General features: G+C 40.7%; 3 protein-coding genes and 1 pseudogene across 8 annotated transcripts; 3 read left to right on the top strand and 1 right to left on the bottom strand.

Moving 5' to 3' along the window:
• The first annotated feature begins 467 nt into the window (after positions 1–467).
• On the top strand, positions 468–7880 carry LOC124033359 (annotated as a pseudogene).
• A 146-nt stretch (positions 7881–8026) lies between these two features.
• On the top strand, positions 8027–10011 carry LOC124034433 (palmitoyltransferase ZDHHC12-B-like). 4 transcript variants are annotated; one of them, XM_046347646.1, is made up of 5 exons: positions 8027–8185; positions 8440–8573; positions 8679–8759; positions 8915–9081; positions 9227–10011. In XM_046347646.1, the coding sequence occupies exons 1-5, from the start codon at positions 8089–8091 to the stop codon at positions 9540–9542; spliced, it is 795 nt and encodes a 264-aa protein (XP_046203602.1). In that variant the 5' UTR covers positions 8027–8088; the 3' UTR covers positions 9543–10011. The 4 variants fall into 4 exon arrangements, with proteins under 4 accessions (XP_046203602.1, XP_046203601.1, XP_046203600.1 ...); XM_046347645.1 differs by having other exon boundaries at positions 8912–9081; XM_046347644.1 differs by having other exon boundaries at positions 8670–8759.
• LOC124034431 (serine/threonine-protein kinase N2-like) lies at positions 9951–24612 on the bottom strand. Of its 3 annotated transcripts, none has more exons than XM_046347639.1 (19): positions 24532–24612; positions 18108–18249; positions 16456–16610; positions 15185–15407; positions 14920–15066; positions 14545–14654; positions 14174–14317; positions 13991–14066; positions 13712–13892; positions 13403–13544; positions 13142–13231; positions 12955–13046; positions 12648–12824; positions 12303–12365; positions 12142–12218; positions 11875–12017; positions 11579–11686; positions 11345–11425; positions 9951–11200 (listed from the first exon to the last, which is right to left on the bottom strand). In XM_046347639.1, exons 2-19 carry the CDS (start codon positions 18238–18240, stop codon positions 10997–10999), a joined length of 2346 nt encoding a protein of 781 aa, XP_046203595.1. In that variant the 5' UTR covers positions 18241–18249; positions 24532–24612; the 3' UTR covers positions 9951–10996. The 3 variants fall into 3 exon arrangements, with proteins under 3 accessions (XP_046203595.1, XP_046203594.1, XP_046203596.1); XM_046347638.1 differs by lacking the exon at positions 24532–24612 and adding an exon at positions 18542–18851; XM_046347640.1 differs by lacking the exon at positions 24532–24612 and adding an exon at positions 18542–18851 and having other exon boundaries at positions 16456–16607.
• LOC124034432 (protein SET-like) lies at positions 23598–27566 on the top strand. The gene is made up of 8 exons (XM_046347642.1): positions 23598–23897; positions 25023–25080; positions 25180–25322; positions 25420–25523; positions 25630–25743; positions 26023–26193; positions 26535–26672; positions 26763–27566. The coding sequence occupies exons 1-8, from the start codon at positions 23825–23827 to the stop codon at positions 26781–26783; spliced, it is 822 nt and encodes a 273-aa protein (XP_046203598.1). The 5' UTR covers positions 23598–23824; the 3' UTR covers positions 26784–27566.
• The last annotated feature ends 170 nt before the right edge of the window (positions 27567–27736 follow it).

Raw genomic sequence — 27736 nt, 5'->3', positions numbered from 1 at the left:
ATGCACATATTCAAAGTTTTAAATCTGTTGATGACTTTTTATTCTCTTTAGTGTGGGAGAAAAGCTAATTATCACACAGCATATTTACTGCCTCAATTATGCTATGTAGTCCTCCTAGGATGTTGGTATTAAACACATAACTTGATGTGCCTTTTATCATCTTATCTCAGAATTCCTAGAGTTGTAAACATTGTTACTAACAGGCTAATAATCCAAGGAACATACCAGTTCAAGGAACTGAATGTCTGTTCTGTCTAAGCTGGACATTCTCAGAAAGTTGTTATTATGATATGTTGGTTGAACTCAGGCCATCTTTGAATGTATTTGCCTTGATCTTGCGTAAAGGGCGCAGTGGAATGATACAGTGGTGGCTCGTGCAAATTACGTTGCCGTGTGGGGAAAAAAATACATCGTAGGAGCCAATGAAATAGGTCTGTTTTTAAAAGGGAGTGGTTTCATGGGTTTCTACAACACAACGCACTTCCTTGCCGGCATTTTAGTATTAACACGCGAAGTTGAACAGTCTTTGGTGTACTTACTAGCTATTTATTTATTGTGGAACGTGTTTACCTTTACTTTAAATATGCTTGGCCTGTGCCTTTATGTGCCTGTTCCGAATTCGGATGCGGCTGAATTCGAGTATTTTGAGTCCAATGGACTACCATCGGATTCGCTCTTCAAATTGAGTGTGTTTCTACCTTCACAAGAGTTTTCTACTTATCGGAAATGGAGAAAGGTAAAACTTGCAGTATATTATTTTACTTACATGTCTTAATGCTTCAGCGGGGTTCACATCAACTTTTACATTTTGAGTGTTGTATTTGGTTATTCCTCGAAATTACACATATTTGTAACGATCACGCTGTCGTAGTTTCCTGTAAGTACAAACCCCTTCTTCCTGCACTCGCGGTTTGTCACGGTTTCCATTAGTTACCACAGTCAAAGTCAAAATGGCCTATAAAGTAAAAAATGTATAACTCAAATTTCCTTATTGGTCTTAATTTAAAGTTAGGCATAAGGTTAGTAGTGTGTTGGTTTAAAATGACTTTTTTAAAGAAATGCATTTTATAAATAGGCGGCGTTTATAACTTTGGCTATGCGTTTGTCAAAAGGAAAAGGTATAAACGGAATCTTTGGGACGTCCCAACTCACGTCATTTAAAACGGTAAGGGTTGGGCTAGATTTAGGGTAAAAGTAGGGGTTAGGTTAAAGATAGGAGCGTCCCAATGATCCCAGATAGCACTAACTTTAGTCAAACTCTACATCTACCCAGTGCTCCCATGCAATTCAGTGCACCTATCTGAATATAATGTTAAACATAATGACATAATGATGCTCCTTAATATATTTTTTAAATGAATTACTTCATGAAGGTGTTTAAGTTCATTGAATAACTCAACTATTTATCATCAAAAGATCAAATAGTGCATAGATGGATTATTATTGTTTGGCTACACATTGATGGTTCCTAGGGCTTGCAAATTAAAACCATTGGCCTACAAGACCCTCTTATTGATATTATCAAGTATCATTGACCTGGACCCCTAACCCATTGGATTCAGGGTTGCAAATTAGCATAAAGAAATCACTGGAAGATGATGGAATGATTAAATAATTGCATGCAAGACTTGGCTGGAGCTTCAAGACCCCCAAGACTGTTTGACCCACTTATCATATTTTTATTTAACCTTTATTTAACTAGGCAAGTCAGTTAAGAACAAATTCTTATTTTCAATGACGGCCTAGGAACAGTGGGTTAACTCCCTATTCGGGGGCAGAACGACAGATTTGTACCTTGTCAGCTCGGGGGTTTGAACTTGCAACCTCCCAGTTACTAGTCCAACGCTCTAACAACTAGGCTACCCTGTCGCCACAAATCATAGACAAGACATGGTGTTGATTGCAGAGTTTGGCATTGTGGATTGAGCCCTCATGTCTTCAGGGGTGGGTAATAGTGCCTGGGACATCTATCCATATCTTGCAAACTCACACTAAGCCTGTCAACCTGGTCTAAAATAAGGCCGGTGTTGATATTTGATTTACTGTATTGAAATACAGTATGTGACAGTGTTCCCATAGAGAATATTCCTTCTATCCAGGCGTATGTCACATTTGACAGTGAATGTAGGACAGGTTAGCCTAGATTTGAGTCCTCATGCTTTCAACATATGACCTTTGTGGTCTTTGCCTCTCAGAGACATTGCGGAAATGGTTTGTCGTGACTGGACATTAAGGTGATGACACCATCGAGAATGACATTATTCACACTTTACCCTCCTTCCAGGTGCTTACAATACATTCCATTAGTATTGTCCACCTCCAGAGAAGCCCCCAGTCTAGGCTTCACTACAGTTGATTGATTTTCAATCGGCCCCTCTATAATGTCTCATAATAGAAAGCAGGTCAGTGTGCCTTTCCACTGTTGTTGATCATTTGGTTTTGTTTGCCTCTGCAGAAAGCAGTGAAAAGTGCAGATAAGGACCTGGATGAGCAGATGGTCTTTGAGGAGTTTGTGAACTATTTGCAAGATCATGAGAAAGACCTGAGACTTGTCTTCAAGAGCCTGGACAGAAGGAGAGCTGGTATGCAATTATCCACAAATCAGCTGTTTGGGGACATACCTTAGCTACCACACAATTCAAATGTTTTTTTTCTGATTTAGGTGGAATTCTGATTGGTGATGAATTGTCTTCTTCCATTGTGATTCAGGTCAAATATATTCTCAGGAAATCATGGAGTCACTCCGAGACCTTGGTGTTCACATATCACAGCAGCATGCCGAGAAGATCAATGGTAAGATATTATAACGGAGCAGTGTTCCCTTAAGATTTTGGTCAGTATGTCTTTTGTTACCAGTTTGATTCATATTCTCAAGAGTTTATGGTTTTGTTTTCATCTTTGTCAATAGCATGGATAAGAATGGCACAATGACCATCGACTGGAATGAGTGGAGCAACTACCCTCTGCTACACCCCAAAGAGAATAACATCCCTGAGATTACCCTCTACTGGAAACACTCCACGGTGAGAAGGGTGGGAGGACGGGGGGTGTGAACTAGCTATCCAGCAAGCAGGGAACAATTCTATTTCACGTTCATTTGAGTACACTCATTCACAAAATTGTGAATAGGGATGTTAATCCTATTACATAGATTAACACTGTGAACGTACGTGCCTCACCATTTAAGTCTTATTAGAGTTTAAATAGGACAGGAACGCTCTGAATGTAATGTCATGATTTACAGGAATCATGAATTACCCCTTTGTATTTCAAATGTTGATTACAGTTTTAATTATCCCTTGTGTAAAATGTTTATTACATTTGTAAAGTGTTAAGAGGACATTCAAATTATCCCCTCGGTATTCAGAACCACTTTCACAGGACAGTGTGTTCTTGGGCAGCATGAGGGTGGGGTAATGAAATACAGTATGTCTTAATAAGAAAAGCCAGCTCTAAATCTTAGCCTGTTTACCTCTCCTATGTGTCAAGAGCTACAGAACAACATTTATTAGCCGAGCAGGGGGCAAAAAATATTCTGAAGCATTGCTTGGAGATGGGATGACCACCCAAAACAAAGGCCAAGGAAAATGTCCCACGGCATTCACTCAAGTCACTTTGACCTGACCATCTCATGCCAGTACTGTTACTCACACTTATATAACATGATTTTAATATCAACTTGGCGATCATGAAATAGTTTTCAGCTGGTGATTCATCTCTGGCATTGTAAAGCTTCAGGGGGATAGAGCCTGTACTCTGGCATGGGCTTTGCAAAGGCACCTCTGTAGGGACTTGTACCCAAAGCTATGTCTAGAGTCGGGAGTCTCGCTGGCTGACTCATATTGTCATTATGTAATAGATAGCTTTACAAGAAGGGAACATGCACTCTATTCTATACCCTTATAATATCAGCAGTCTGAACCATGACATCAAAGCACAAACACCCTTATTTTCTATCTGGTTTGATATCAGATTACAAAGAAATGTCCCAGAAATAACAGAGCAGGAAACAACAGAATTCAACTAGCTTCCTAACACAGAACATGAAGTAATCACTGACCTAAAGTCTCATGACCGGTGACCTATGTTTTGAGGGATGAGGGCAGACACACACTGCACATTTCACTGTCAATACCACTCTTCCCTGTCCCAACCTCTAGATCAATGTTTTGTGTATACATGGGGCCTTAGAAATCACACACACTGAAAAATGTTCAGTCACCCCCCCCCCCTCTTTTTTTTTTTTCTTAAATAAATAGCTTGACTATATTTATAATTACAATCTGCTCTTAGATGTCTTTTGGGCCAAAAGAGAAGATAATAGTGTATAATAATACTCGTGTTCTATATCTTTCTACTCTCTGTAGCTCTTTGATGTAGGTGAGAATCTGATGGTGCCTGATGACTTCACAACAGAGGAAAAACTGACAGGAATGTGGTGGAGGCATCTGGTTGCAGGCGGAGGTGCAGGAGCAGTGTCCCGAACATTCACCGCCCCCTTAGACCGACTCAAAGTACTCATGCAGGTAAGAATCCCTTGATCTACTGTCTTAATAGATAGTATGACAGCCCTGTATTCTCAACAAGAGTTTGAGTCCTAGTAATGGTACACCTAGCCCTCAATTACCGATTTATTTATTACCTAAGATCCATACATGGGTTAATGAGTACGTAGATTATTGCCAGAACAGAGGGCAAGAGTCCTGGGGGCTGTTCGTTCCCACCGGCTCATTCAGCTGACCAATGTTAGTGGCTAAGAGCCAGCACATCGTCTCTGGTGAGTTGTGATTGGCTGCATCAGGAGAGATTAGATCTGCTTTTACGTGATAGCAATGTGGGGATCAGTAACCCCTGATTGGCGTTAGTGGGTATGTTTGAACAAGTCGTGTAGCGTCATCTTTGTGTTGGTACAACTGATACCAGAACACTGACTTGTTCCACACTGATCCCCCCCCGTTGAGCAAATATGTTCACATTCTCAAAGCCTATGCCGGATAACTGAAGAAATGTTATGAGAATAAAAGGCCAACTTTCATGTAAATCATGAATTGGCATCAATGGAAGATGTGCATGAACGTTTGAGTTAAGCGCACAGATCTCAATTCAGAATACACCCCTAATTGTGTTATTGTTCATGTGACTTCTGTACGATAAACATTGGTATTTATTTGTCAGGTCCATGGTTCCAGTAGCAACAACATGTGCATCATGAGTGGGCTCACCCAGATGATCAAAGAAGGTGGGATGAGGTCGCTGTGGAGAGGGAACGGAATGAACATCGTCAAAATTGCACCTGAAACTGCCATTAAGTTCATGGCTTATGAGCAGGTACTTGCTCCTATATCATTTTCTTAATTTCTATTACTCTTTTTAAAATGATATATAAACCATTATTATAATTCCTTAATCTCAATTTCTGAAGTGAGGACCAAGTTCATGTTCTAACCGGTGTCTGCCCCATCTTATTTTCTCCCCTCTCCTTTCAACTGAAAAACTCTCTGGCACAGATCAAGCGTTTGATTGGCAGTGATAAGGAGACACTTGGCATCCTGGAGCGTTTTGTAGCTGGCTCTATGGCTGGAGTCATCGCTCAGAGCACCATCTACCCCATGGAGGTGAGCAGCCATCAATCATCCCCCCTAGCATAGACCTGGGATGATTACATCTATTATTGTTGTCAGGATAGAAAGGACAAAAATGCATGATTGATTTGCAAATAAATTAGTAATGCCAATGTTTTCAATCTGATTACATGCCACCTGCTAGATTTTCATAGTCTTTCATTTCTGAACACAAGGTTCTGAAAACACGGCTTGCCTTGCGAAAGACTGGTCAGTACTCTGGCATCTCTGACTGTGCAAAGAACATCTTTAGGAGAGGGGGACTGGGTGCCTTTTACAAGGGCTTTATCCCCAACGTGATGGGTATCATCCCCTACGCTGGAATCGACCTGGCTGTGTATGAGGTAAGAAGAGACCCGGATATAACTTTACAAAGCTGTTGTCACTGCATTGTATGCTCCATTTGGAATTATCTGACTGTTCTTTTTTTCCACAGACATTGAAGAACTCCTGGTTAGAAAAGCATGGCACCAAAAGTACTGACCCGGGAGTGTTAGTTCTGCTTGGCTGTGGCACAATCTCCAGCACCTGTGGTCAGCTGGCCAGCTACCCCCTAGCCCTGGTCAGGACCCGTATGCAGGCACAAGGTGAGACCTTCAACAATACACCTAATTTACACTGCTTATATTCTTTCAAATATATTAAATCTTCCTTATTTTATTGAGATACAGTTATAAATAACTACCAGTTTTGCTCTTCCTTTGTATTAATCTTTGGCTCTAATACTGTGTGCCATGTCTCTCCTATAGCCATGATGGAGGGCAGCCCACAGATGACAATGTCAGGGCTCTTCAAACAAATCATTCAGACAGAAGGGGCCACTGGCCTCTACAGGGGCCTGGCCCCTAACTTCCTGAAGGTCATTCCAGCTGTCAGCATCAGCTATGTGGTGTACGAGAACCTGAAGATGTCACTGGGAGTTAAGTCGCGATGAGAAGGTGACTCACGACATCTGAATGGTTCAGCTTTGACGTGTGTGCGTGTGTGAGTGAGATCCCTCCGATTTTGAGGCTAAGGAATCTCTGACACTTGAGGTTTGTGGAGCCATCTCATTCTATGAATGCCAGAAGATGGAGTAGAACAAGGGACAATAGAATGAAAAGGCAAGGTATCAACTCTGTGAGCTGAAATGGAGTGGGGCGGCGTCCCTCAATATTGCTATTTCTACTATTATTTAATAGTTTATTTTAGAAGATCAATTGTTGAGTTATTACCAGAATTTGACAATGAATATTGGTTAGCAACTATAATTGGGGACCAATTCTTGCTGTTTCCAGTTTGTGGTTTCGTGCCTCTGTAAGAATGTTCCTGTCTCTCTTTGGTTTCACTCAGTAAATGAGGCTATGCAACAGTGCAAACTGCACCAGACTCATTAAGTAGAACCTACTTCAGTAATGCACAACAAATGTTTTTGACTAACAATGGTGTATTCAGACATTTTCCTTAGCATTAATGGGTTTTCTGAGTAGTTATTGGTTATCCCCCCCACATTTGCCTGATATGAAAATTATATTTGTTCATGTTCCTAGAATATAAGAAATTGGGGGAAAAGCACGTGGTGATTATTTCCCCTTCTCACTTGGTGCAGATAGACAATTTATTCACACTGCCATTTTATATTATTTTTTTATTGTCTGGGTATGACAGTTAAGAATGGCATGTTTTTTGTTATTGTTCAGAACACAGCACTAACTGGCTTTATGTTCATAGGTTTGATTGTTATGGATAACTAGAGAGAGCCATATTATGTACAAGTATTGTGGGTGTGTTTGCAAAATAAGATCTCATTGGCTTCTTATGCAATGCTAAAGAGCATGTATTTGTAAACGTTTTCAATGCAACCCATGCAATAAATTATTGCTTGAGTCCATCCTGCATATTTTCACTTAATATATAACTGTAATAGTTTGTCCATTTACATTTAGTTGGTTATTATGGAAATGCACAATAATTACTTCTGTGTTGAGTGCAAATCTCTGTATATGAGCTCAAGTCAAGATCAGGAGAGTCTTGGTTGTCAGGACACTTAATCATTGTCTTTATACCTAAAACCAAACATGATTTTAGAGCTTTGCGAAGATCGATGAGTAATACTAATGCACTTTAATTCATGTTGGAGACACTTTTGAGTGTTTTGCATTAACTTTAGATTGAAACTGGGAATTCACTTGAACTGATGTAAATAATCATTTTATTATTAAACATTTTTTTATGAGCCATTTTGTACAATGTTCTTTGAGCAAATAAATGAAAAGTATTGTATAATATTCACGTGTATTTCTTGACTCCTCACGTGTGTGTCCTTGTGGCTGGATGTTCAATAAGGGTATTTTATTAAAACGACTCCGATTTTAGATTTGACACACTTTCCGCCCCATTGATTTCAATACTAAGTTTGACACAAACGACATGCAGTACCAAAACAGGAAGTCGCAAATAAAACTAGTGTTCGTTCAATCATGCAACGATGTTTAAAAACGTGTTTCGATCTGGTTTTCTAATTAGGACCGCACATGTCCTCCTAACATGGTTTATTACACTGATACTATTCTTACATGACACCGGTAAGTTAGCTTCTCTTCGAGGCGAACCATATTAATTAGCCATTTAGCTAGCTAACGTTAGCTTACCAGGCAACACAGACTGGAGACTGTCACATTATGAAAACAATACTCTTGATAGCTTGCAGGCTAGATAAAGTGGTTGCTCTCAGCCATATATTTTAGTCACAGCGAATACAATAGTAATTTTAACAACACAACCTTCCACGTGTTGGATTTATGTGGTGTTTAAGTAAGTTTATATTTTGCCTGTTAAGATCTCCGAAGACAAAGGGAGAATGGAGAGTTGATGCAGCCTGTAGTGTTTTCCTTGCTAGTCCTGCTGTCAGTGATGCTGTATTTCACTGTCTCTCTGATGGACCCGGGCTTTGTTCTTTCTGACAGTATCAAGGTGAGCCTTAACCCCCAACAACCCTCCCCCAAAACCCCTTCAGATAAGATGTATTCCATACTGATGTTACATTATATTTGTCTTTGAATATGTGAGTATGCCCAGGGCTCAGGTGAAGAATTGGAGGAGATGATCCCTCAAAACCCCGTACCTCGCCTGCGCCGGTGTGGCTACTGTCTGCTACAGGTAGGACAGCAGGAAGAATACCATCCAGTTGCAGTTAGATCATTAATAACTTAATAACTATAATATTGGATCACAGATGAGATGACATATTGGGGGTGTGCTATGTTGATGTTTGTATGTATGACTCCTTGTTCTCTCCTCTTTGTCTCAAGCAGCAGCCCATGAGAGCTAAGCACTGCCAGGCCTGCAAACATTGTGTGCGACGGTTTGACCATCACTGTCCGTGGATAGAGAATTGTGTGGGTGAGAGAAACCACCGCTGTTTCATCATCTATCTGGCTGTTCAGCTGCTTGCTCTACTCTGGGCAATGCAGATTGCTTGGTGAGTGTGGGTGATTTAACCTGATGAAAGTAGCTATGAGGTATTATTATTACGATGTAGATTAAATACTATTTGTCCCACATACGCAATAGTTCCCTCGTTGTATTATTGATGTCAATATCATTTGATGTACTCTGTCTTTCAGGTCAGGTTTCCATTCTTCTGGCACTTGGAAACTGTGGCTCATTGTGAATGGGTTTCTGCTGGCAGCGCTGTGTGTTGTAGGTGTGATGTCTTTGGTTGTGGTCCTGCTCCTGGGCTGCCACCTCTATCTTATCTCCATGAACTCCACCACCTGGGAGTTCATGTCCCGCCACCGGATCACCTACCTGAAGAGCTACAGTGACGAGGAGAACCCCTTTGATCGTGGCATTCTCTGTAATCTTTGGGACTTCTTCTGCATGTGCCGAACTGTAGTGTGGGAGCAGGTGTATTACAGAGGGAGCCACAATCACGTCTGACCTCACTCTACAGACAACATGCCCATACCAGGCTATAGGATTAAGCCAGGGTCGTGGCACCGCGTAGGCCTTTCATTCTGCTTCCCCCATAATTTAGATTTTTTGCAAAGTTGAAGTTGCCTAATGTTTTGATATTTATGTAATACATGGTCCTAGGTATTTTTTATTGTTTTGTTTAACTGAGTGACAGTTTATCGTGAGTCATTGAATATGCTATTTTCCATGTTGAACTAATGATGTACTGTAATATTGAAAGGTGTTGATCAAAAATGATCTTTAACTTAACTTAACTTTAAAATTAACTTTAGTACTCTGTTTTATAATATGTTGAAATGTTAGAATTTTTACCTGTATTCTTTGATAAAACTTTTCACTCTTTCATTAATTGGAAATAATGTATTCATATTTTTGTATTTATTGACATAGACAACACAATAAAACAGTAATGATTTCAATGAATATGCATTCATTTTGTCTCATATACATTTCTTTGTGGTAATCCACATACATTCATACAGTAATGCATAATTATTAGCAGCAACTATTGAACCGTTTTAATAGCAAAATAAATACTATTTCTATCATAATCAACTATCAGCCTCTCACTTCATAATCTTATTGCATTAAGTGCTCAATCCCACAATATTGGTTTATTCATAAATATGGCTACCTTATTTAATGGCTTCTCTCATGAAAATGTCTACATAAAACTAAGTTCACACCAAGTGTGCCATGCACATTTTAGTCACACTAAAAATAATAAATTGGCTGGTAGGTAGAAGGTAGATATGTTAGTAGGAGTTAGTAGTTAAACACACATTGGTAGGGAATGACTGGACCCAGGTATGAGAACATGGAATTTTTCATCTTCACACAGAACAACATTTTGAAAAGAGCTTGTAACAGGAATAAATAGCCTTTTTCATTTGCTCAGTCAAGGCAGTGGGCAAAGCCTCTCACAGTGATGCATAGAAATGGCAGCGTGTACCTCTCTAAAGGGAACAGTTATCTGATAATAGCAAAATAAGCAAAGGCCACAAAGCATGCTCAAATTCTGTCCACATTAGACCGCTCATCAAATCTGTTATGTTTCGTAGATGGCAGCCAATTGTATTTGAGTGAAATCCAGAGCATTACACACTAGTGTTAATGTTTGGATATCACTGGGTACTATAAACAATGAAACAGTCATAGCACCTGGCCGTCAGACTAATTCATGGCACAGAAATACCAGGGTTGCATTCAAATTACTTTCCACCAGCAGAATATCCCATATCCTGCTTGGTTGAGTTTGTTGATGATGGCTTTTGATGGCATTGAGGACAGTCCGCCTCATCTACATGTACCGTTGGGGCGAGCTACATTCAGTTATTGTCAGTTATGAAAAGGTTGTGCTATGGAACTGTTCATGCAACCATTTCATGAGCTGGATGCAACCCTGGTCTCTGATTGCTTCATCCATGCAGGGCTGAGAAGTCAAAATCTGCGAAGGCCTCCTGCTGCTCAGGGGAGAGGCTGCAGGACACGGGAGGAGGTGACAGGATCGGCTGGAGACTCGTGAACTCGCTGTCAAAGTTACTGACATCCACAGACTCCTTAATTTTTGGCAGGAACGGAGGTTTCACTTTTTTAGCTAGCAGTGCATCCCAGTCTATAGTCTGTTTGTCAAATAGATACAGTGCATATGGGTTAAATTGCAAAATATAAGTTATTTTCCTACAAGCATCTCAAAGATAAGGTTGAGGTATTTACAGTATATCTAAAAGCATTGATTGAAAATGATTTTATTTTAACTAAATTACCTTGAAGAATTTCTCTTCCTTGACTTCATTTGCGTCCCCTTCTCCGGCTCCCAGCCTTTTCTCTGGATTCCTCTTAAGAAGCTGCAGGGAGGAGGGGTTTGATTAGGGATCAGCATGCACAGACAGGGGGAGGGTTCAAACACAAATATTTTCATAACAAAACTATTTCTGAACGGTTTCCGAATATATAAAAATATGAGAGACAGAATGAGCAGAGAAAGGGGAAGTTGTTACCTTTTGAATGATGGAGATGGAGTCTGGAGAGAGGCATCCAGGATACTGAACATCATCATTAACTATGCTGTCAAACACCTCCTCTTCATCTTCTCCTGGGAATGGAGACTGGCACAAGATGGAGAGGGGGAAGCCTTTAGTCTGATATATGACCACCAGTCATTGAAACTATAAAGCTTTACATTTCTGTGTATTTGTACTGTTATTATTGATTTGTGACTGTTTTTGTTGTTGTTGTTTACAAAAATCTCTGACTGTGTTTTATGGAGTGTGTTTCTGGTCTGTTGATGACTTACTTCTCCCACAAGCATCTCAAAGATAAGGACGCCCATGCCCCACCAGTCCACAGCTCGTGTGTAGTTATCATCAGTAAGCACCTCAGGCGCCAGGAACTCTGGGGTTCCACAGAATGTTGATGTCCGGTCGCCATGCCCCATCCCTGCCAGTACAACAACAGATGGAGCCGCATTTAACTAAATGCTAACACACATACAATTTGTCATATGTAATTTCCACACATAACCACAAACCCTGTCGTAAGATATAATAAATCATCATTTTACCTTCTTTACAAAGTCCAAAGTCTGTGATTTTAACAAATCCGTCTGCATCCATCAGCAAGTTGTCTAACTTCAAATCTCTATGAAAAACACATGCAAATGAAATAAGCTGTAGCCAGAGCTGTATTAAGTGCTAGTTAATATGAGTCATAGACACGACTCACCGATAAACTATCTTATTCAGATGCAGGAACTCTAGACCCAGCAAAACACAGGCTGAGTAGAACCTGTAACACAAAGAAAATACACATTTGCACTGTCCAAATGTTTTTTAATGGCACGTGCATGTGTGTGTGTGTGTGTGTGTGTGTGTGTGTGTGTGTGTGTGTGTGTGTGTGTGTGTGTGTGTGTGTGTGTGTGTGTGTGTGTGTGTGTGTGTGTGTGTGTGTGTGTGTGTGTGTGTGTGTGTGTGTGTGTGTGTGTGTGTGTGTGTGTGTGTGTGTGTGTGTGTGTGTGTGTGTGTGTGTGTGTGTGTGTGTGTGTGTGTGTGCTTGTCAGGTAAAACTCACCTGGTCTGCAACTCAGAGAAGACGTTATTATGGATGTGAATCATGAGGTCTCCTCCTGGTGAGTACTCCATGACAAAACAAACATGCTCACTGGTCTGGAAACAGCCGTGCAGGTTGACCAGGAAAGGGTGCCTCGATGCGTTGATCATCTCGAAGATCCTCCTCTCACACATAAGACTGTGAAGGCATCAGAAAGAGCATTTCTTACTGTAAATAAGTTATTATCTGTGGTATATCACTAATGTATTTGTGTAAGGTGAGCAAGGCTATTCATTGTATAGTATATGTCCCAATAAAGAACATTAACCTGTCCACTTCATCACGGGTTACAATATCCCTCTTCTTCAAGGCTTTAATGGCATAGAGTTTTCCTGTCTTCTTCAACTCAGCTAGAAGTACCTGGATAGGGTGAACATTGGCGTACATGAAGCAGTGGGCTGTGCAAAATCATATAGTGCTGTAATATAATGTCATGTTGGCAAAAAAGTCTGGACCTTTCCAAAGTGTCCTCTTCCCAGGACAGAGATACATTTGAAGTCTTCCATCTGCATCCTTGTTCTCTCTGTGTAGTTTTCAATGGAGGACTGAAAAGAGACAGACGGATATGCTACGAAGGTAGAATCATGAAGCAATCAAGGCCAGTCATTTATTCAAATAGCAAGTCTACCAATGCACTTTATGCACTTTACTTGAACAAGATGACAATAGACTGGAACCACCATTTTATGTTTAGTGGAGCTGGTATGGATGTTCACCTCTTTTTCTGTCAGAGTAGGCATAGGTGGTGTTTTCTGTGCTGTTGACACCGTGTTGGGGATGTTTCTTCCTTGGTCAACGCTAAACGTTTTAAATGCTAAATGCTCCTCACTTATGTGAAGATTAATCACCGGCACTTCACTGCAGATATAGAGAAACACAGTGATGGTCATATATTCAGGGAAATCATGCAATGATAAAGATATTACATATACTCCCATAACCAAATATTCTTAGAAATTAACTGCACAAAATACTTATTTGACTATTTCTACTGTTTCCATGGGCAACTATGTGTAATTTCTCACCCTGGCAGTAGGGGGGTTGACCGAGTGGCCTTATTGGTAGAAGGTGAGGGGTTGACCACAACATCAGAGGAAGTAGACGGACTCAAAGTGGTAAAGGAACATTGAGGCAGGACACTCATCATCAGATGACCCCATGTGGCAAAGTTCATGTTCATCTGGGCAGCACGAAGGAAGTTCTTCCCTGAGTGGAAGGACAGGAAAAGCCATCAACACTTATCATCAACAGTAACATGAGTAGGTCTATTTGATCTGTGACCACAGCCAGGTTACATACAGTACCTTTCTCTTTTGTGAAAATGCACCTCTGACGCCTTAGTTTGGGTTGGCGCTCAATCACAGGGTTGACAAACGTCATCTGCAAAGCCAACAGAAAAACAAGTAGCTTGTTACATATGGGTATCTAGTTGATAGACCGAACTCTGGCAAAGCCATCTCACATTCAGAAATATAAAGGAATCAGACCTCAGTGAAGAGTGTTCCCTGGGGCTCTAGGCACAAACACAGGGTATGTCGTTGGTTGTCCAGGAACTCTTCCAGGCGCAGGTACTTGACTGCACACATCACCCTCCAGTCTTGCCAGTAGATCCCAATCTCCAGCTCCCGAGACTGTGGGGGCACAAAGATGCAATCTCCCAACTGATAAACTATATGGTATTTTGCCAATACAGACACTTTCAGACTATGTACAATAATTCCATAGAGTTCCCATACAACCAGTTATGTGAAGTACAATGGTTCCTCCTGGTGTTCAGTTAAAAGAACTATGCCTCAACCAGTCACCTTTCCCACTTCAACTGGTTGTATCAATTTCCCACTTCATTGCCACTACTTACCCGCTCCAGTTGGATGCTGAAGCTTTGTCTCCAGGCCTGCTTGCTCAAAGGTCTCCAGTGGGTACGACCCACCACTCTGTTATCCAGTTTCAACACTGCACTTATCTCCACTGCCAGACAGAAAGTCTGATATTACTGTCCTATACTGTACTTCCATGACTACAATAACATTTAGGAAAGATGGTTCTACAGGTGCAGTACTTGGGATATTCAAATGCAACAACCATAGCTTCAACACAAAGTCACTGGCCCTCTGGGCACTAACCCTAATACCATACAGACGCAGTACACCCCCTTGCAGAAGAGGAGATAGTGGATGTTGGATCTAACACTAAAGAGCTGTGTAGGGCTAAGGTCCTTTATATGGGGACTTACAGGAGATGTTTTCTGTGTGATCAGGTTGGCTGTTGACATTGAAATCTGGTGGGCTCTCCGGAGAAGAAGATCCACTGGTTATTTGGCCTCGTCCTGGCAGTGATTTCAGCAAGTCCTCACATCCCAGAAGCATGACCTCAAGTGTGCCTGCAAAATATTACATGTATCAGGAGAACAAGCCTTAAAATAAACATTATCATTCTGCTTTTACATCAGATCCATAAACAGACATAAAATACCTGTACGGTTTGAAGAGAGTAGTTACCTGTTAGGGAGGCAGGTTTGAGAAAGGATGAGGAGGTAGAGGAGGGGAAGGAGCAAAGTAGGCAATTTTGCTTTTGTCCCTCAGGGGGTGAGGATACTGTAGGGAGCCCCTGCTTGGTGACAGGCTCCCGGAGAGCCTCCTGAGATGACTCCCCCAGGCGGTGCTCCAGAGAAAGTCGCAGAAGATCTAGCTTCTGAGAAGAGTCTTGCACACGGGACCGGGCCTGGTAGAGAGATGTATGCATTTTCCCATACATGCATAGCATAGGCACAAAAACAAATGTTCCAACCAAGACTCTTTCCACTCTCAAACTAACTAATTGTACAAAATATTCATTAGTCCTGTCCCCTCCTGTCTCAGCCTCCAGTATTTATGCTGCAGTAGTTTGTGTCGGGGGGCTAGGGTCAGTTTGTTATATCTGGAGTACTTCTCCTGTCCTATTCGGTGTCCTGTGTGAATCTAAGTGTGCGTTCTCTAATTCTCTCCTTCTTTTTTTCATCCCTCTCTCGGAGGACCTGAGCCCTAGGACCATGCCCCAGGACTACCTGACATGATGACTCCTTGCTGTCCCCAGTCCACCTGGCCATGCTGCTGCTCCAGTTTCAACTGTTCTGCCTTACTATTATTCGACCATGCTGGTCATTTATGAACATTTGAACATCTTGGCCATGTTCTGTTATAATCTCCACCCGGCACAGCCAGAAGAGGACGGGCCACCCCACATATGCTCTCTCTAATTCTCTCTTTCTTTCTCTCTCTCGGAGGACCTGAGCCCTAGGACCGTGCCCCAGGACTACCTGACATGATGACTCCTTGCTGTCCCCGGTCCACCTGACTGTGCTGCTGCTCCAGTTTCAACTGTTCTGCCTTGTTATTATTCGACCATGCTGGTCATTTATGAACATTTGAACATCTTGGTCATGTTCTGTTATAATCTCCACCCGGCACAGCCAGAAGAGGACTGGCCACCCCACATAGCCTAGTTCCTCTCTAGGTTTCTTCCTAGGTTTTGGCCTTTCTAGGGAGTTTTTCCTAGCCACCGTGCTTCTACACCTGCATTGCTTGCTGTTTGGGGTTTTAGGCTGGGTTTCTGTACAGCACTTTGAGATATCAGCTGATGTACGAAGGGCTATATAAATAAATTTGATTTGATTTGATTTGATTAGTCCCTCTGAAATTATACTAATTTTGTAGGTTGTTTTTTAGAATGTTTTCAAATAGAATTGTAAAAACAATAAAAATAGTTTATAGATACATTCTAGCTAGCCCACCTCAGCCAGGGCCAATTGGTCCTGGGATGGCAGCTCCTCAAGCTGCTTCACCACATCCCTGGCCACCTTCACCACCTCTGTCTCTCTCTGGACATAGTGTTTTAACTCAAACACATGGATGTCCAGGGGATTTACACCCACTGGAGTACTTCCTTCTGGATCAAAGATGCATGAGAAAACAGGCCAGGTTCAGACTTAGACTGCATAGAGAAAGCATTATGATATATCCTCACATAGGTAATACATTTGTCATTTTCAGTGATCTTACATTTTTCATAATCCTACCAGCATATAAAATAGCAAGCAAAACAAACACTGAGCAGCGGAAAGCATTCAGACATCTTCGCTTTTTCTACATTTTCTTATGTTACAGCATTATTCTAAAATTGATTAAATTGTTGTTTTTTTCCTCATCAATCTACACACAGCAAAAACAGGCTTTTAGAAATGATTGCAAATTAATCATTTACATTTACATTTACAAATAAAACACTGAAATATTACATTTACAATAAGTATTCAGACCCTTTATTGAGTACTTTGTTGAAGCACCTTTGGCAGCATTACAGCCTTGTGTCTTCTTGGATATGATGCTACAGGCTTGGCACACCTGTATTTGGGGAGTTTCTCGCATTCTTCTCTGCAGGTCCTCTCAAGCTCTGCCAGGTTGGACGGGGGGCGTCATGGCACAGCTATTTTCAGGTCTCTCCGGAGATGTGCGATCAGGTTCAAGTCCGGGCTCTGGCTGGGCCACTCAAGGACATTGAGAGACTTGTCCCAAAGCCATTCCTTCATTGTCTTGGCTGTGTGCTTAGGGTCATTGTCCTGTTGGAGAGTGAACCTTCACCCCAGTCTGAGGTCCTGAAGCAGGTTTTCATCAAGGATCACTCTGTACTTTTCTCTGTTCATCTTTCCCTAGATCCTGACTAGTCTATCATACCCTGCCGCTGAAAAACATTCCCACAGCATGAGGCCAGCTCTAGGAAGTCTTGGTGGTTCCAAACTACTTCCACTTAAGAATGATGGAGGCCACTATGTTCTTGGGGAAAATGTTCTGTACTCTTCCCCAGGTCTGTGCCTCGACACAATTCCTTTAGACCTCATGGCTTGGTTTTGGCTCTGACATGCACTGTCAACTGTGGGACCTTGTATAGACAGATATGTGTCTTTCCAAATCATGTCCAATCAATTTAATTTACCACAGGTGGACTCCAATCAAGTTGTCTCAAGGTTGATCAATGGAAACTGGATGTACCTGAGCTCAATTTTCGAGTCTCATAGCAAAGGGTCTGAATACTTATGTAAATAAGGTATTTCTGTTTTTTATTTTTAATAATTTGCACAAATTTTTTTTTTAAACCTGTTTTCACTTAGTCATTATGGGATATTGTGTGTAGATTGATGAATACCTTTTTTTATTTAATCAATTTTAGAATAAGGCTGTAACGTATCAAAATGTTGGAATAGTAAAGGGGTCTGAATACTTTTCGAATGCACTGTACCTAACAAATTATAGTAAGATACAAGACAGTAACCTATCGGATGGCAGTTCAATCCTGATAGCATTTTCAGTTCTGTGCAAAGATGTGGATTGAGTTAACTGTATATTGTAACCATGATCACCTAACTAAACTGTACCATAAAGCTCTGACCTCCATGATTGGTGCTGTCATGGTTGCTGCTCCCATCCCCAACACCAGTCTGGGTGACTTTGATAATCTGCATTCGGATCAGCTCGATCTTGGAACGGCTGTCCTGCAGCATCTGCTGAGCTGTAGACAGCATCTCCAGATCCTGGAAAGTGATAATAACACTAACACAATGATGCAGAAACACACCCAGTCCAGTACAGTACACCTGAACAAAATCTGCTCCATGTTTATTGATCCAAGAAAATAAATACTCTGATAGTATGTCTGACTCATAAAATAGTGGTGAATGAGAAACTGAAAAACAAGAGGCATCTGTGTAAGTCTCAGCTCTGCCAGTGTCCAATCTGAAAAAAAGGTCTAATAATAATAATAATAAAAATACAAACATGTCTAAACCAGGTGAAAACAGTAGTATGACCATGCACTTCACAAACCTCGGAGCACTCCTGTCTCTCCTTGCTGAATAAGGGCTAATTTGTCATCCTCTTGGCCACAGGAGGGCTTCTCACATTGCACCTTTCCACCTTCACTATCCTTGAAAATACAACAAGTCCTCTGCTGTTGTTGATGCAGAGCATCAGTGGCAAACAAGCAGGCAGGGTTCCTCCTGAAGCTGCTTTACATCTTGTGAATCTGGTCACACAGCAGTCTTTCCTTGTGTTTGTTTTCGCCTCTCTGCTGACTGCTCTGCAAAATCCCTTTTCCACTGCATCCTGTTCTCCTCTTCTTTCTGTTACTAATCACTCTCTCACCCCTCCCTCTCTCTCTCTCTCTCTCTCTCTCTCTCTCTCTCTCTCTCTCTCTCTCTCTCTCTCTCTCTCTCTCTCTCACTGTGTTTTTCCTGTGTAGGCTTCCTGCAGGGGTGGTAGGGATCCCTCTGCTGTGCCAACACTGCTGTTAGTCTGTGAGTGCTGATGTCCCTGTCCAGGCTCAGCATTGGCCAGCGCAGAACCACATGTTCCTCTGTCACCAACCAAAGACAAACACAGAGACGATCTCCACAGGACAGGCAAAGAGCATCCAGCTAGAGCCTTTCTAAACCCATTCCAGCATGGGGGAACGTCTGGGACATACATCAAACGCTCCTGGAAGTCAGCTCTTTATGCAGAAGGACATGTCTTTAAGTCCAGTTTTAAATGGGATGCATGCAGTGTAATAATTGTAAAAATATGTGCACTTATAAAATAGCTTTATGTTATCATTTTTACACTATGCTAGGAGAAGTGTGGGATAAGATTGATGAGCACTGGGTGACAGAACGAGCAATGAATTATGATGTTCAGATAAACGTTGGCAAGGCAGCCGGGGACCCAATTTTTTTTTTAATGGACCATCAAATCAGGTGACTATATGGTTGATTTTGCAAATACGGCCACTTTTGGATGTTACATTTTATTGAAAATGAAACCTCTTTAACTGCTTTTTATCTATCTGAATATTTTCTTCACTCTGTCTGGAACAATATCTAATAGTGGCTGAGACCATTCTATTTAAGAATATAATGATTTTTATTGGTTACCCCAAATACCAGAGGGAAAATGTCACCACCACCACGTCATAAGATTTGCTATTTTAGTTTAAAAGAAAATGACAGAAATTGTTAATATAACATTTCACTTTTTTTTAGATCATGTTTTTTAAAACTATTTTGAAGTTTTCTTCATTATATGTATTCATCATGTCTAAATGTCCGTATATGCATTGATGATACTCAGAAACATGTATTTACCACATCAAAATATCAATATTTTACATTATTTTAGAAATGAAGGTTCACATGGGAAAATCATCAATGTCAATTGTAATTTAACACAACTTTTCCTCAGGAATATGTACCGTGATGGTAATGACTTAGCAGTGTCGTAATGACTTAGCATTGTCGTAAATGTCCTCTGGTTTGATGAAACAAAAATAAAATTGTTTGGCCATAATGACCATTGTTATGTCTGGAAGAAAAAGGGTGACGCTTGCAAGCCAAAGAACACCATCCCAACCGTAAAGCATGGGGATGGCAGCATCTTGTTGTGTGGGTGCTTTGCTGCAGGAGGTACTAGTAGACTTCACAAAATAGATGGCATCATGAGGCAGGAACATTATGTGGATATATTGAAGCAACATCTCAAGACATCAGTCAGGAAGTTAAAGCTTGGTCGCAAATGGATCTTCCAACTGGACAATGACCCCAAGCATACTTCCAAAGTTGTGGCAAAATGGCTTAATGACAACAAAGTCAAGGTATTGGAAAGCCCTGACCTCAATTATATAGAAAATATGTGGGCAGAACTGAAAAAGCGTGTGTGAGCAAGGAGGCCTACAAACCTGAGGCTACCCGAAATGTTTGACCCAAGTTAAAACAATGCTACCAAATGCTAATTGAGTGTATGTAAACTTCTGACCCACTGGGAATGTGCTGAAAGAAATAACAGCAGAAATAAATCATTCTCTCTACTATTATTCTGACATTTCACATTCTTAAAATGAAGTGGTGATCCTAACTGACCTAAGACAGGGACTTTTTACCAGGATGAAATGTCAGGAATTGTGAAAAACTGAGTTTAAATGTATTTGGCTAAGGTGTATGTAAACTTTTAACTTCAACTGTAGAGCACACCATTCAGAACCTCAAAAAACAAAGATACATGCCTCAATAACTTAAGCATCTTTTAGACCATTTTGGGATTCAATGTATTAAGCAGAAATACATGTAAAGTTTGGAAACACTGGTTGACCTTAAACAAAGTATTGTTCACTGGCTGCTGCCTATTGATTCAGACTCATGAGACAGGTGTGTGCTTACTCAAGATTAGGTTTTGCCCTTAACGCACTCTTTTGCTAACAAGAGAGCAGATTTCCTCCCAGACTGCGCCATCAAGCATCATATGCCATTTTGTCACTGGATGATGCTCAGGGACAAGCCCAATCACATTCTCTCTGGTTGGTACAACACAATGTCCTCTCTCATTGGCCAAAATAATTAGTTGGCTCCCACAAAACATGACTAGAGCGCATCTCTCTGCATCAACGTCTTGTATAATACCCGGGTAAGGGTCTTCATCATATTTCACAACACACCACTTTCAAATCAGTCCCTCATGTATGTCTGCAATGGGCTGTAATTGAGCTAGGAGATGTCTGTGGTGCTGTGCAGGTGGAAGTGGAAGGGTGTACTTTGTCTGCTTCTGATTATTGAATTATCACGGTCTATGGGCCAAAACAATCACATAGATTTGGAGTCATTTGAGGGGCATATAGGTCATCATTCTGAAGCTGTAAGACTTCGGGTGAGTGTGGTGATGTGGTCCTTGACAGGTATGACTCCATAACCACTATTTTCTAGATAGTTGATCATCTGATTCTTTGGTTTATTTTCTATGGCCTCCTTTTTTTTCTTTTTTCTCGCAGGAAAAGTTGTGAGATGGATTTCAGTTTACCACTTTATTTTCTCTTGAGGTATCTTTCTTTTTGTTTCTTAAAATATAATCCTGGTATCTTAAAGGATCTTGTTTGATTTTGTTAATATACACTACATGACCCAAAGTATGTGGACACCTGCTCTTCAAACATTTAATTCCAAAATCATGGGCATTAAAATGGAGTTGGTCGCCCCTTTACTGTTATAACAGCCTCCCTTATTCTTGTAATGCTTTCCACTAGATGTTGGAACATTGCTGCATGGACTTTCCTCCATTCAGCCACAAGAGCATTAGAGAGGTTGGGTATTGATGTTGGCGATTATGCCTGGCTCGCAGTCTGCGGTCCAATTCATCCCAAAGGTGTTCAAAGGGATTGATGTCAGGGTTCTTTGCAGGTCAGTCAAGTTCTTCCACCCCGATCTCGACAAACCATTTCTGTATGTCATTGTGTCCTGTAACGTTAAGGTTTCCCTTCACTGGAACTAAAGGGCCTAGCCTGAATCATGAAAAACAGCGCCAGACCATTATTCCTCCTACATCAAACTTTACAGTTGGCTCTATGCATTTGGGCAGGTAGCGTTCTCATGGCATCCGCCAAACTCAGATTCGCCCGTCGGACTGCCAGATGATGAAGCGTGATTCATCACTCCAGAGCACGCTTCAGAGTCCAATGGCAGCTAGCTTTACGCTACTCCAGCAGACACTTGGCATTGTGAATGGTGATCTTATGCTTGTGTGCGGCTGTTCTGCCATGGAAACCCATTTTATGAAGCTCCTGACGAAGTTATTGTGCTGATCTTGCTTCCAGAGGCAGTTTGGAACTTGGTAGTGAGTATCGCAACCGAAGACACAATTTTTACGCACTTCAGCACTCAGTGGTCCCATTCTGTGAGCTTGTGTGGTCTATCACATGGCAACTGAGCCATTGTTGCTCCTAGATGTTTCCACTTCATAATAACAGTAATTTGAAGGGGTGTCCACATACATTTGCATATATAGTGTATGTCCTTGTCCTCTCCTTGGTTGATTTAGGAAGCATCTTATATAAAAATAGCCGAATCCACTAATTTGAAGGGGTGTCCACATACTTTTGCATATTTCGGCTAATAGAAAAAATAAATAAATAAATAACATTATACAATTAAAGTCAGTAACCATAGTAAGTCACATAAATAGACATCAAAATCCCTCAATCAACCTAACATAATACAAAATGTAATGGTCTTATTAAGCAAAGAAGTATTCAATTTCAACTTAACCATGATCATATGTGTAGTTTGGGTGTCTTTTCAGGACTTAATATAAGTAAAAATGTATGAACTAATACATTTTGCCATTACCATCACATTCTGTCCTTACCATCACAGTTCATTATGTGGTGGTAATGACCTGTGGTGGGAATTACATTGTACACTGTACAAATTACATTTGTACAGTATTTGGTTATAAATAGCTGGGATTCTAGCATGCTAACTCCAGTTGAACTGCTAGCATACAATGTATCCTATCTACACATAATTAAAACATCATTTAAAAAAATGTAACATAATTTGATTAAATTATATCCTATTTCGTAATGTGAGTCTCCCTCCATGACATCCATGTTCTCCACTGTCGCTATTCATATCCATGGTAACCAAGTACACAAACGTTACAATCATGTAATTCGCTTGTCGTGGTGGTAATGACACAATGATGCAGTGATGTAAACTATTTTATATTTTCCTTTTAGGCCTATTAAAAAAAAACGCATTACCAATGACACCAAGATTTTTGCAGGGGTTATATACGTTGTTTTTAAACTATATGTCCACATAACCTGAAACAAATACATTTCCCTTTGCAGTACGGTAGGAGGGCAAATGCGACGACAAAATAAATAGACCTATTTAAATGTGAAACTGTTAGCTGTGATAATTTTAATGTAGGTGATTATGTAAATTCATTCAACATTTTACAAAGACGTTGTTGATGTCAAATCCCGCCTTTTCGAAGTTAATCTCACCTATGAGAAAGCAACACTAGAACCCAGCATGCAGACTTGTTCTCGAGAGGCGGAGCCCAATCGGTTCCATTTGCTGAGGCGCGTTCGTAATGAAAGGGAGCGCGTGAGCGGGCTAGAGCTTCTTGGTGGAGTGTCTAAATGTGCTTGACTTCCTCGCATTATATTGTGTGGAGGAGCGCTGCACACGTTGTTATAGCACACCGACATCGTACTTAGAAATACTAATCTCCTGTTCGGGGAGAATACAAAATCAAATTCAGTATTCTTTCCCGAAGTCTGTTATTCACAGCTTGCGAAAAATGTCGGCACCAGCGGCAAAAGTGAGTAAAAAGGAGCTGAACTCAAACCATGACGGAGCGGACGAGACCTCCGGTAAGGAATGGCGGCCTCCAGTTCACCGCCATTTTCACTTCCTTTATTAGTTCTACCAGAATCTACTACTTTAAAGTAAAATAGTCCACAAACCGTAATTTGTCGTCTGTGGGCTTTTAACTATGAATCTGGACGGTTTTGGGTGCAGTCAGTATTGTCTGTCTTGAGTGCGTAGTTAGTTCAGTCTCTAGCTGTTAACGCTACTACGTTAGACCGGTGATGGAGGCCATGTTACCTAGCTAGCAGCATTTCTTAACTGGCTAACTAATTGTCTAATCAATGAATGTCCTGTGAAGTATTTTCGTTCTCAAGTCTAGTCGTTGCTACTATACATACAATTGCAAAACATTTGTTTATAATAGACTGTATTTGTGCAGTTGACTGAGGATGAATGTGTTTTCTATGTTGAATGAAATAACGGTGGCCTAGTGTTACTTTGTTGTTGTGCATATCCGCCATGATGAAGCTAGCCACTTTGCGAATGTGAAATTGGCAACATGGCTAACGGTAGTAAGCTACCACATAGTGAACCACAGTTTTCGAGAAGTAGCCCATTGGAAGAGTTTAACGGATGTAGCAATGGAGGGTTTATTTGTCTAACTTGGTCATAGTCTTGATTACAATGCGCACTTACCTAGCTATTAGACAGTGTTGGGGAAGGAGGCAGATAGTGTAGTGTACGGGGTCCCACATTTAAACCACGCGGCCATCCTCACTGTAGCCAGCAGGAAACGCCGTTTGCAAGCTGCTGCTATACAATCGCTAGTTACAAAAAGGTGCTGCTAAAACTCATGCATTGCAATTAACTTGTTGGTTAAGATTTATATAATATTTCCGCAAAATGTTAACCCCTTTTCAGATTGCAAATCGTTAGTGATTAGCTCATGCAACTTTTGCAATGATTTTCCATCAATGGTCCTGAGAGCAGCAGCTTGTTGAGGGTCAATTTCAAAACCATTACCTCGTAACTTTGTTTGCTACATTTAAGATGCATCTTTAATTCTTTGTTCGTAATGCGCAGGAAGTTGGTAGATACTCTTTCATTTTGACGTCTATTGAACACCAATGTACTGTACCGATCGTCTCCAATATTTTCTGACATTATTGCATTGTTTTCCCTAATAGAAAAAGAGCAACAGGAAGCTATTGAACACATCGACGAAGTTCAAAACGAAATTGACAGGTAAGCCAGTCAAGTTAAGTTAAAATGTTTATGTATCAGAAAAACGAAAGCGTTTAACTGTGTGATAATGGTGCTTGATGTGCAATCTCTTTTCTCCAGACTGAATGAGCAAGCAAGTGAGGAGATATTGAAAGTAGAACAGAAATACAATAAACTCCGTCAGCCGTTCTTTCAGAAGAGATCAGAACTGATTGCTAAAATCCCCAACTTCTGGGTCACCACATTCGTCAACCATCCACAAGGTGAGCTTCAGCACATCCCTTTGGGCTCTCGTAGGATTTTACCACTGGAACCTAGAATATTCAGATTCTGACTTTGTTTTCTTGTTTGTCCCTGCAGTTTCTGCTCTTCTTGGGGAGGAAGATGAGGAGGCACTTCACTATCTGACCAGGGTGGAGGTTACAGAGTTTGAAGATATCAAATCGGGCTACAGAATAGATTTTGTAAGTGATAATGATTGCCATCATATAGCATTCACAGGATATTGCATTAATGTCTGGACTTTATAGCGCACCTTAAAATGTACTCAATTAAATTGATGTGTTCCAGTATTACGATGAAAATCCATACTTTGAAAACAAAGTCCTTTCCAAAGAGTTCCATCTGAACGAGAGTGGAGACCCATCCTCAAAGTCGACAGAAATCAAATGGAAATCAGGAAAGGTATTTCACGTTAGTATTTTCAAATGTTTGGTAATACTGCAGTCTATTAATGCATGGCATTTGGCAGAAACCAGTGCTCACTTTCTTTAAAAAGTCTGTTCAACGTAATGGTAAAACACTACCTGAATGTTGTATGTACCTTAGTGATCGGAGCCTTTTGGTTTTCATGCCAGGTAGTTGTGGTCAGTATTTCATTTGTTTTGCTATGCAATCAAACTCGTTGCTTTAAAACAAACAAAATCAAGCTGGTTTGTAATTCCTGTGATGTTGTCTCTGAAGGACCTGACAAAGCGCTCCAGCCAGACACAGAACAAAGCCGGCAAGAAGAGGCAACATGAAGAGCCAGAGAGCTTCTTCACCTGGTTCACTGATCACTCAGATGCTGGGGCAGATGAGCTGGGAGAGGTTATCAAGGATGACATCTGGCCAAACCCCCTGCAGTACTACCTGGTGAGTGGTCTCCACGGCCTAACACCTCCCTCTTATCAATGTTCTCTTCACTTTGAATAGGACTTCTATGCCTACTGTATTGTTGATTCTTTGGATGTGTCATTTTGATTGTTTAGTATTGTTAGTGTTAATGTATTTTTTTTTGTTTTTATTTCACTTTGACCTGTGTTGTTGGAGCTCTGGGTTTAAGATTGCCACTGTACCCTGAAATTACAACAGCAACCCTGTACATGTGACTATTAAACGTCTTATCTATTGTCTGTAAATGTCACCCAGGAGATTTAAGTCTGCTATGTAGACAAAGGATGTATAGTTAAATGGTTGGCTAATTTGATTGGCAGGTTCCTGACATGGATGATGAGGAGGGTGAAGGTGAAGATGATGATGACGATGAGGAAGGCCTTGAGGACATTGATGAGGAGGGTGATGAAGATGATGGGGAGGAGGATGAAGAGGAGGATGACGGTGATGATGGGGAGGTATGCCCTAAATAATTAATTAGTTCAATTCACTATATTCAATAGCGAAATTTGTTTGCACGGTATTGATTTTTCTTTCCTTTTGTTTAGGATGATGGAGAAGATGACTAAACTGGAAAGTTAAATAATCTACCAATACCCTTTGCTATTTCCCCCCATTTGGTTATCCACCCATATTTAGGAGAGATTTTTTTACTTTTATTTTGTGCTTCATTTCCTCATTCTGAAGCCTCTCCTGTCTGTGCCATGTTTCATTTTTGTCTCCTCTAAAACCAATGTCAAATTCTTGCCTTTGAATTGTCAAACCACAATAATTCCCACACTAATCTAGGGGGGGGAACTACTAGAATAAGCATGCCATCTTGTAGTTAAATGAATGGCAATTTTTATAAATTGTTCTTCCTGTTAACGGTTGTGCGATTTAAATTAACAAAAGCCATGGTGCATTGACTTGGCACTAGTGGACCCCTCCAGTTTTTATACTTTTGTTCAGTTGAGTAGATCCCTAAAAAAAAATCCCCCTGTGTGGTTAAGTCAACAGATAAAGTACTAGCTCATTCCTATCAGTTCTTGCAATGTTTGTGGTCTATGCTGGGGTAGGGCAGAGAGACGTGTTGGGGAGGGTGGGAATTTTGAGGCCATTACTATGTATTTTTTTTTTCATTTGTATTGTTTTACAGACATCCGTGAGATTTGAAATTACATTTTTAATAAACCAAACAAAACGTTAAAAAAAATGCTTGTAAATTTGGGCCCCCACTGCTTCATGGAAAATGACCTTGTTATCTCATGGAATTTGCATCTAATCACCATTTTAATTTCTGCTGGGGAAAAAATGTTTTAAACTTAGTGTACAAGTTTCTTTGTTACAATAAAACTTAATGTGTACACAAATGTTTCATCTAACCAACCGTAGTTCAATTAGTTAAGAGCCAGAAGCTACGTGATAGATGTCTGTCTGGCTGTTACATCTAGAATTGTGGTATGCTCGCAGTTTTGGACTGGTATGTTAAACTGTCAGTAACAGTATCGATCTGAAAAGTGCTTACTTTGTAATACACAAT

The sequence above is a fragment of the Oncorhynchus gorbuscha genome, linkage group LG04 (genome assembly GCF_021184085.1).
Source record: "Oncorhynchus gorbuscha isolate QuinsamMale2020 ecotype Even-year linkage group LG04, OgorEven_v1.0, whole genome shotgun sequence".
Taxonomy (NCBI): Eukaryota; Metazoa; Chordata; class Actinopteri; order Salmoniformes; family Salmonidae; genus Oncorhynchus; species Oncorhynchus gorbuscha.
The sequence above is the reverse complement of the archived record's forward strand: the minus strand, read 5'-3'. Positions and strand labels throughout refer to the sequence as shown.

Bases quoted from the DNA above. Each gene is read 5' to 3' on its own strand.
- LOC124034433 (XM_046347643.1), top strand. From the start codon at position 8,089: ATGTTTAAAAACGTGTTTCGATCTGGTTTTCTAATTAGGACCGCACAT. The intron at 8,574-8,669 runs GTGAGCCTTAAC...TGAATATGTGAG, and splicing joins TTCTTTCTGACAGTATCAAG to TATGCCCAGGGCTCAGGTGA. The intron at 9,082-9,226 runs GTGAGTGTGGGT...TCTGTCTTTCAG, and splicing joins TGGGCAATGCAGATTGCTTG to GTCAGGTTTCCATTCTTCTG.
- LOC124034431 (XM_046347639.1), bottom strand. From the start codon at position 18,240: ATGCTGTCTACAGCTCAGCAGATGCTGCAGGACAGCCGTTCCAAGATC. The intron at 14,318-14,544 runs GTAAGTAGTGGC...GTGCCCCCACAG, and splicing joins TCAGCATCCAACTGGAGCGG to TCTCGGGAGCTGGAGATTGG. The intron at 11,687-11,874 runs GTAAGTCATCAA...ATCTTGTGCCAG, and splicing joins TTGAGATGCTTGTGGGAGAA to TCTCCATTCCCAGGAGAAGA.
- LOC124034432 (XM_046347642.1), top strand. From the start codon at position 23,825: ATGTCGGCACCAGCGGCAAAAGTGAGTAAAAAGGAGCTGAACTCAAAC. The intron at 23,898-25,022 runs GTAAGGAATGGC...TTTCCCTAATAG, and splicing joins CGGAGCGGACGAGACCTCCG to AAAAAGAGCAACAGGAAGCT. The intron at 25,744-26,022 runs GTATTTCACGTT...TTGTCTCTGAAG, and splicing joins TCAAATGGAAATCAGGAAAG to GACCTGACAAAGCGCTCCAG.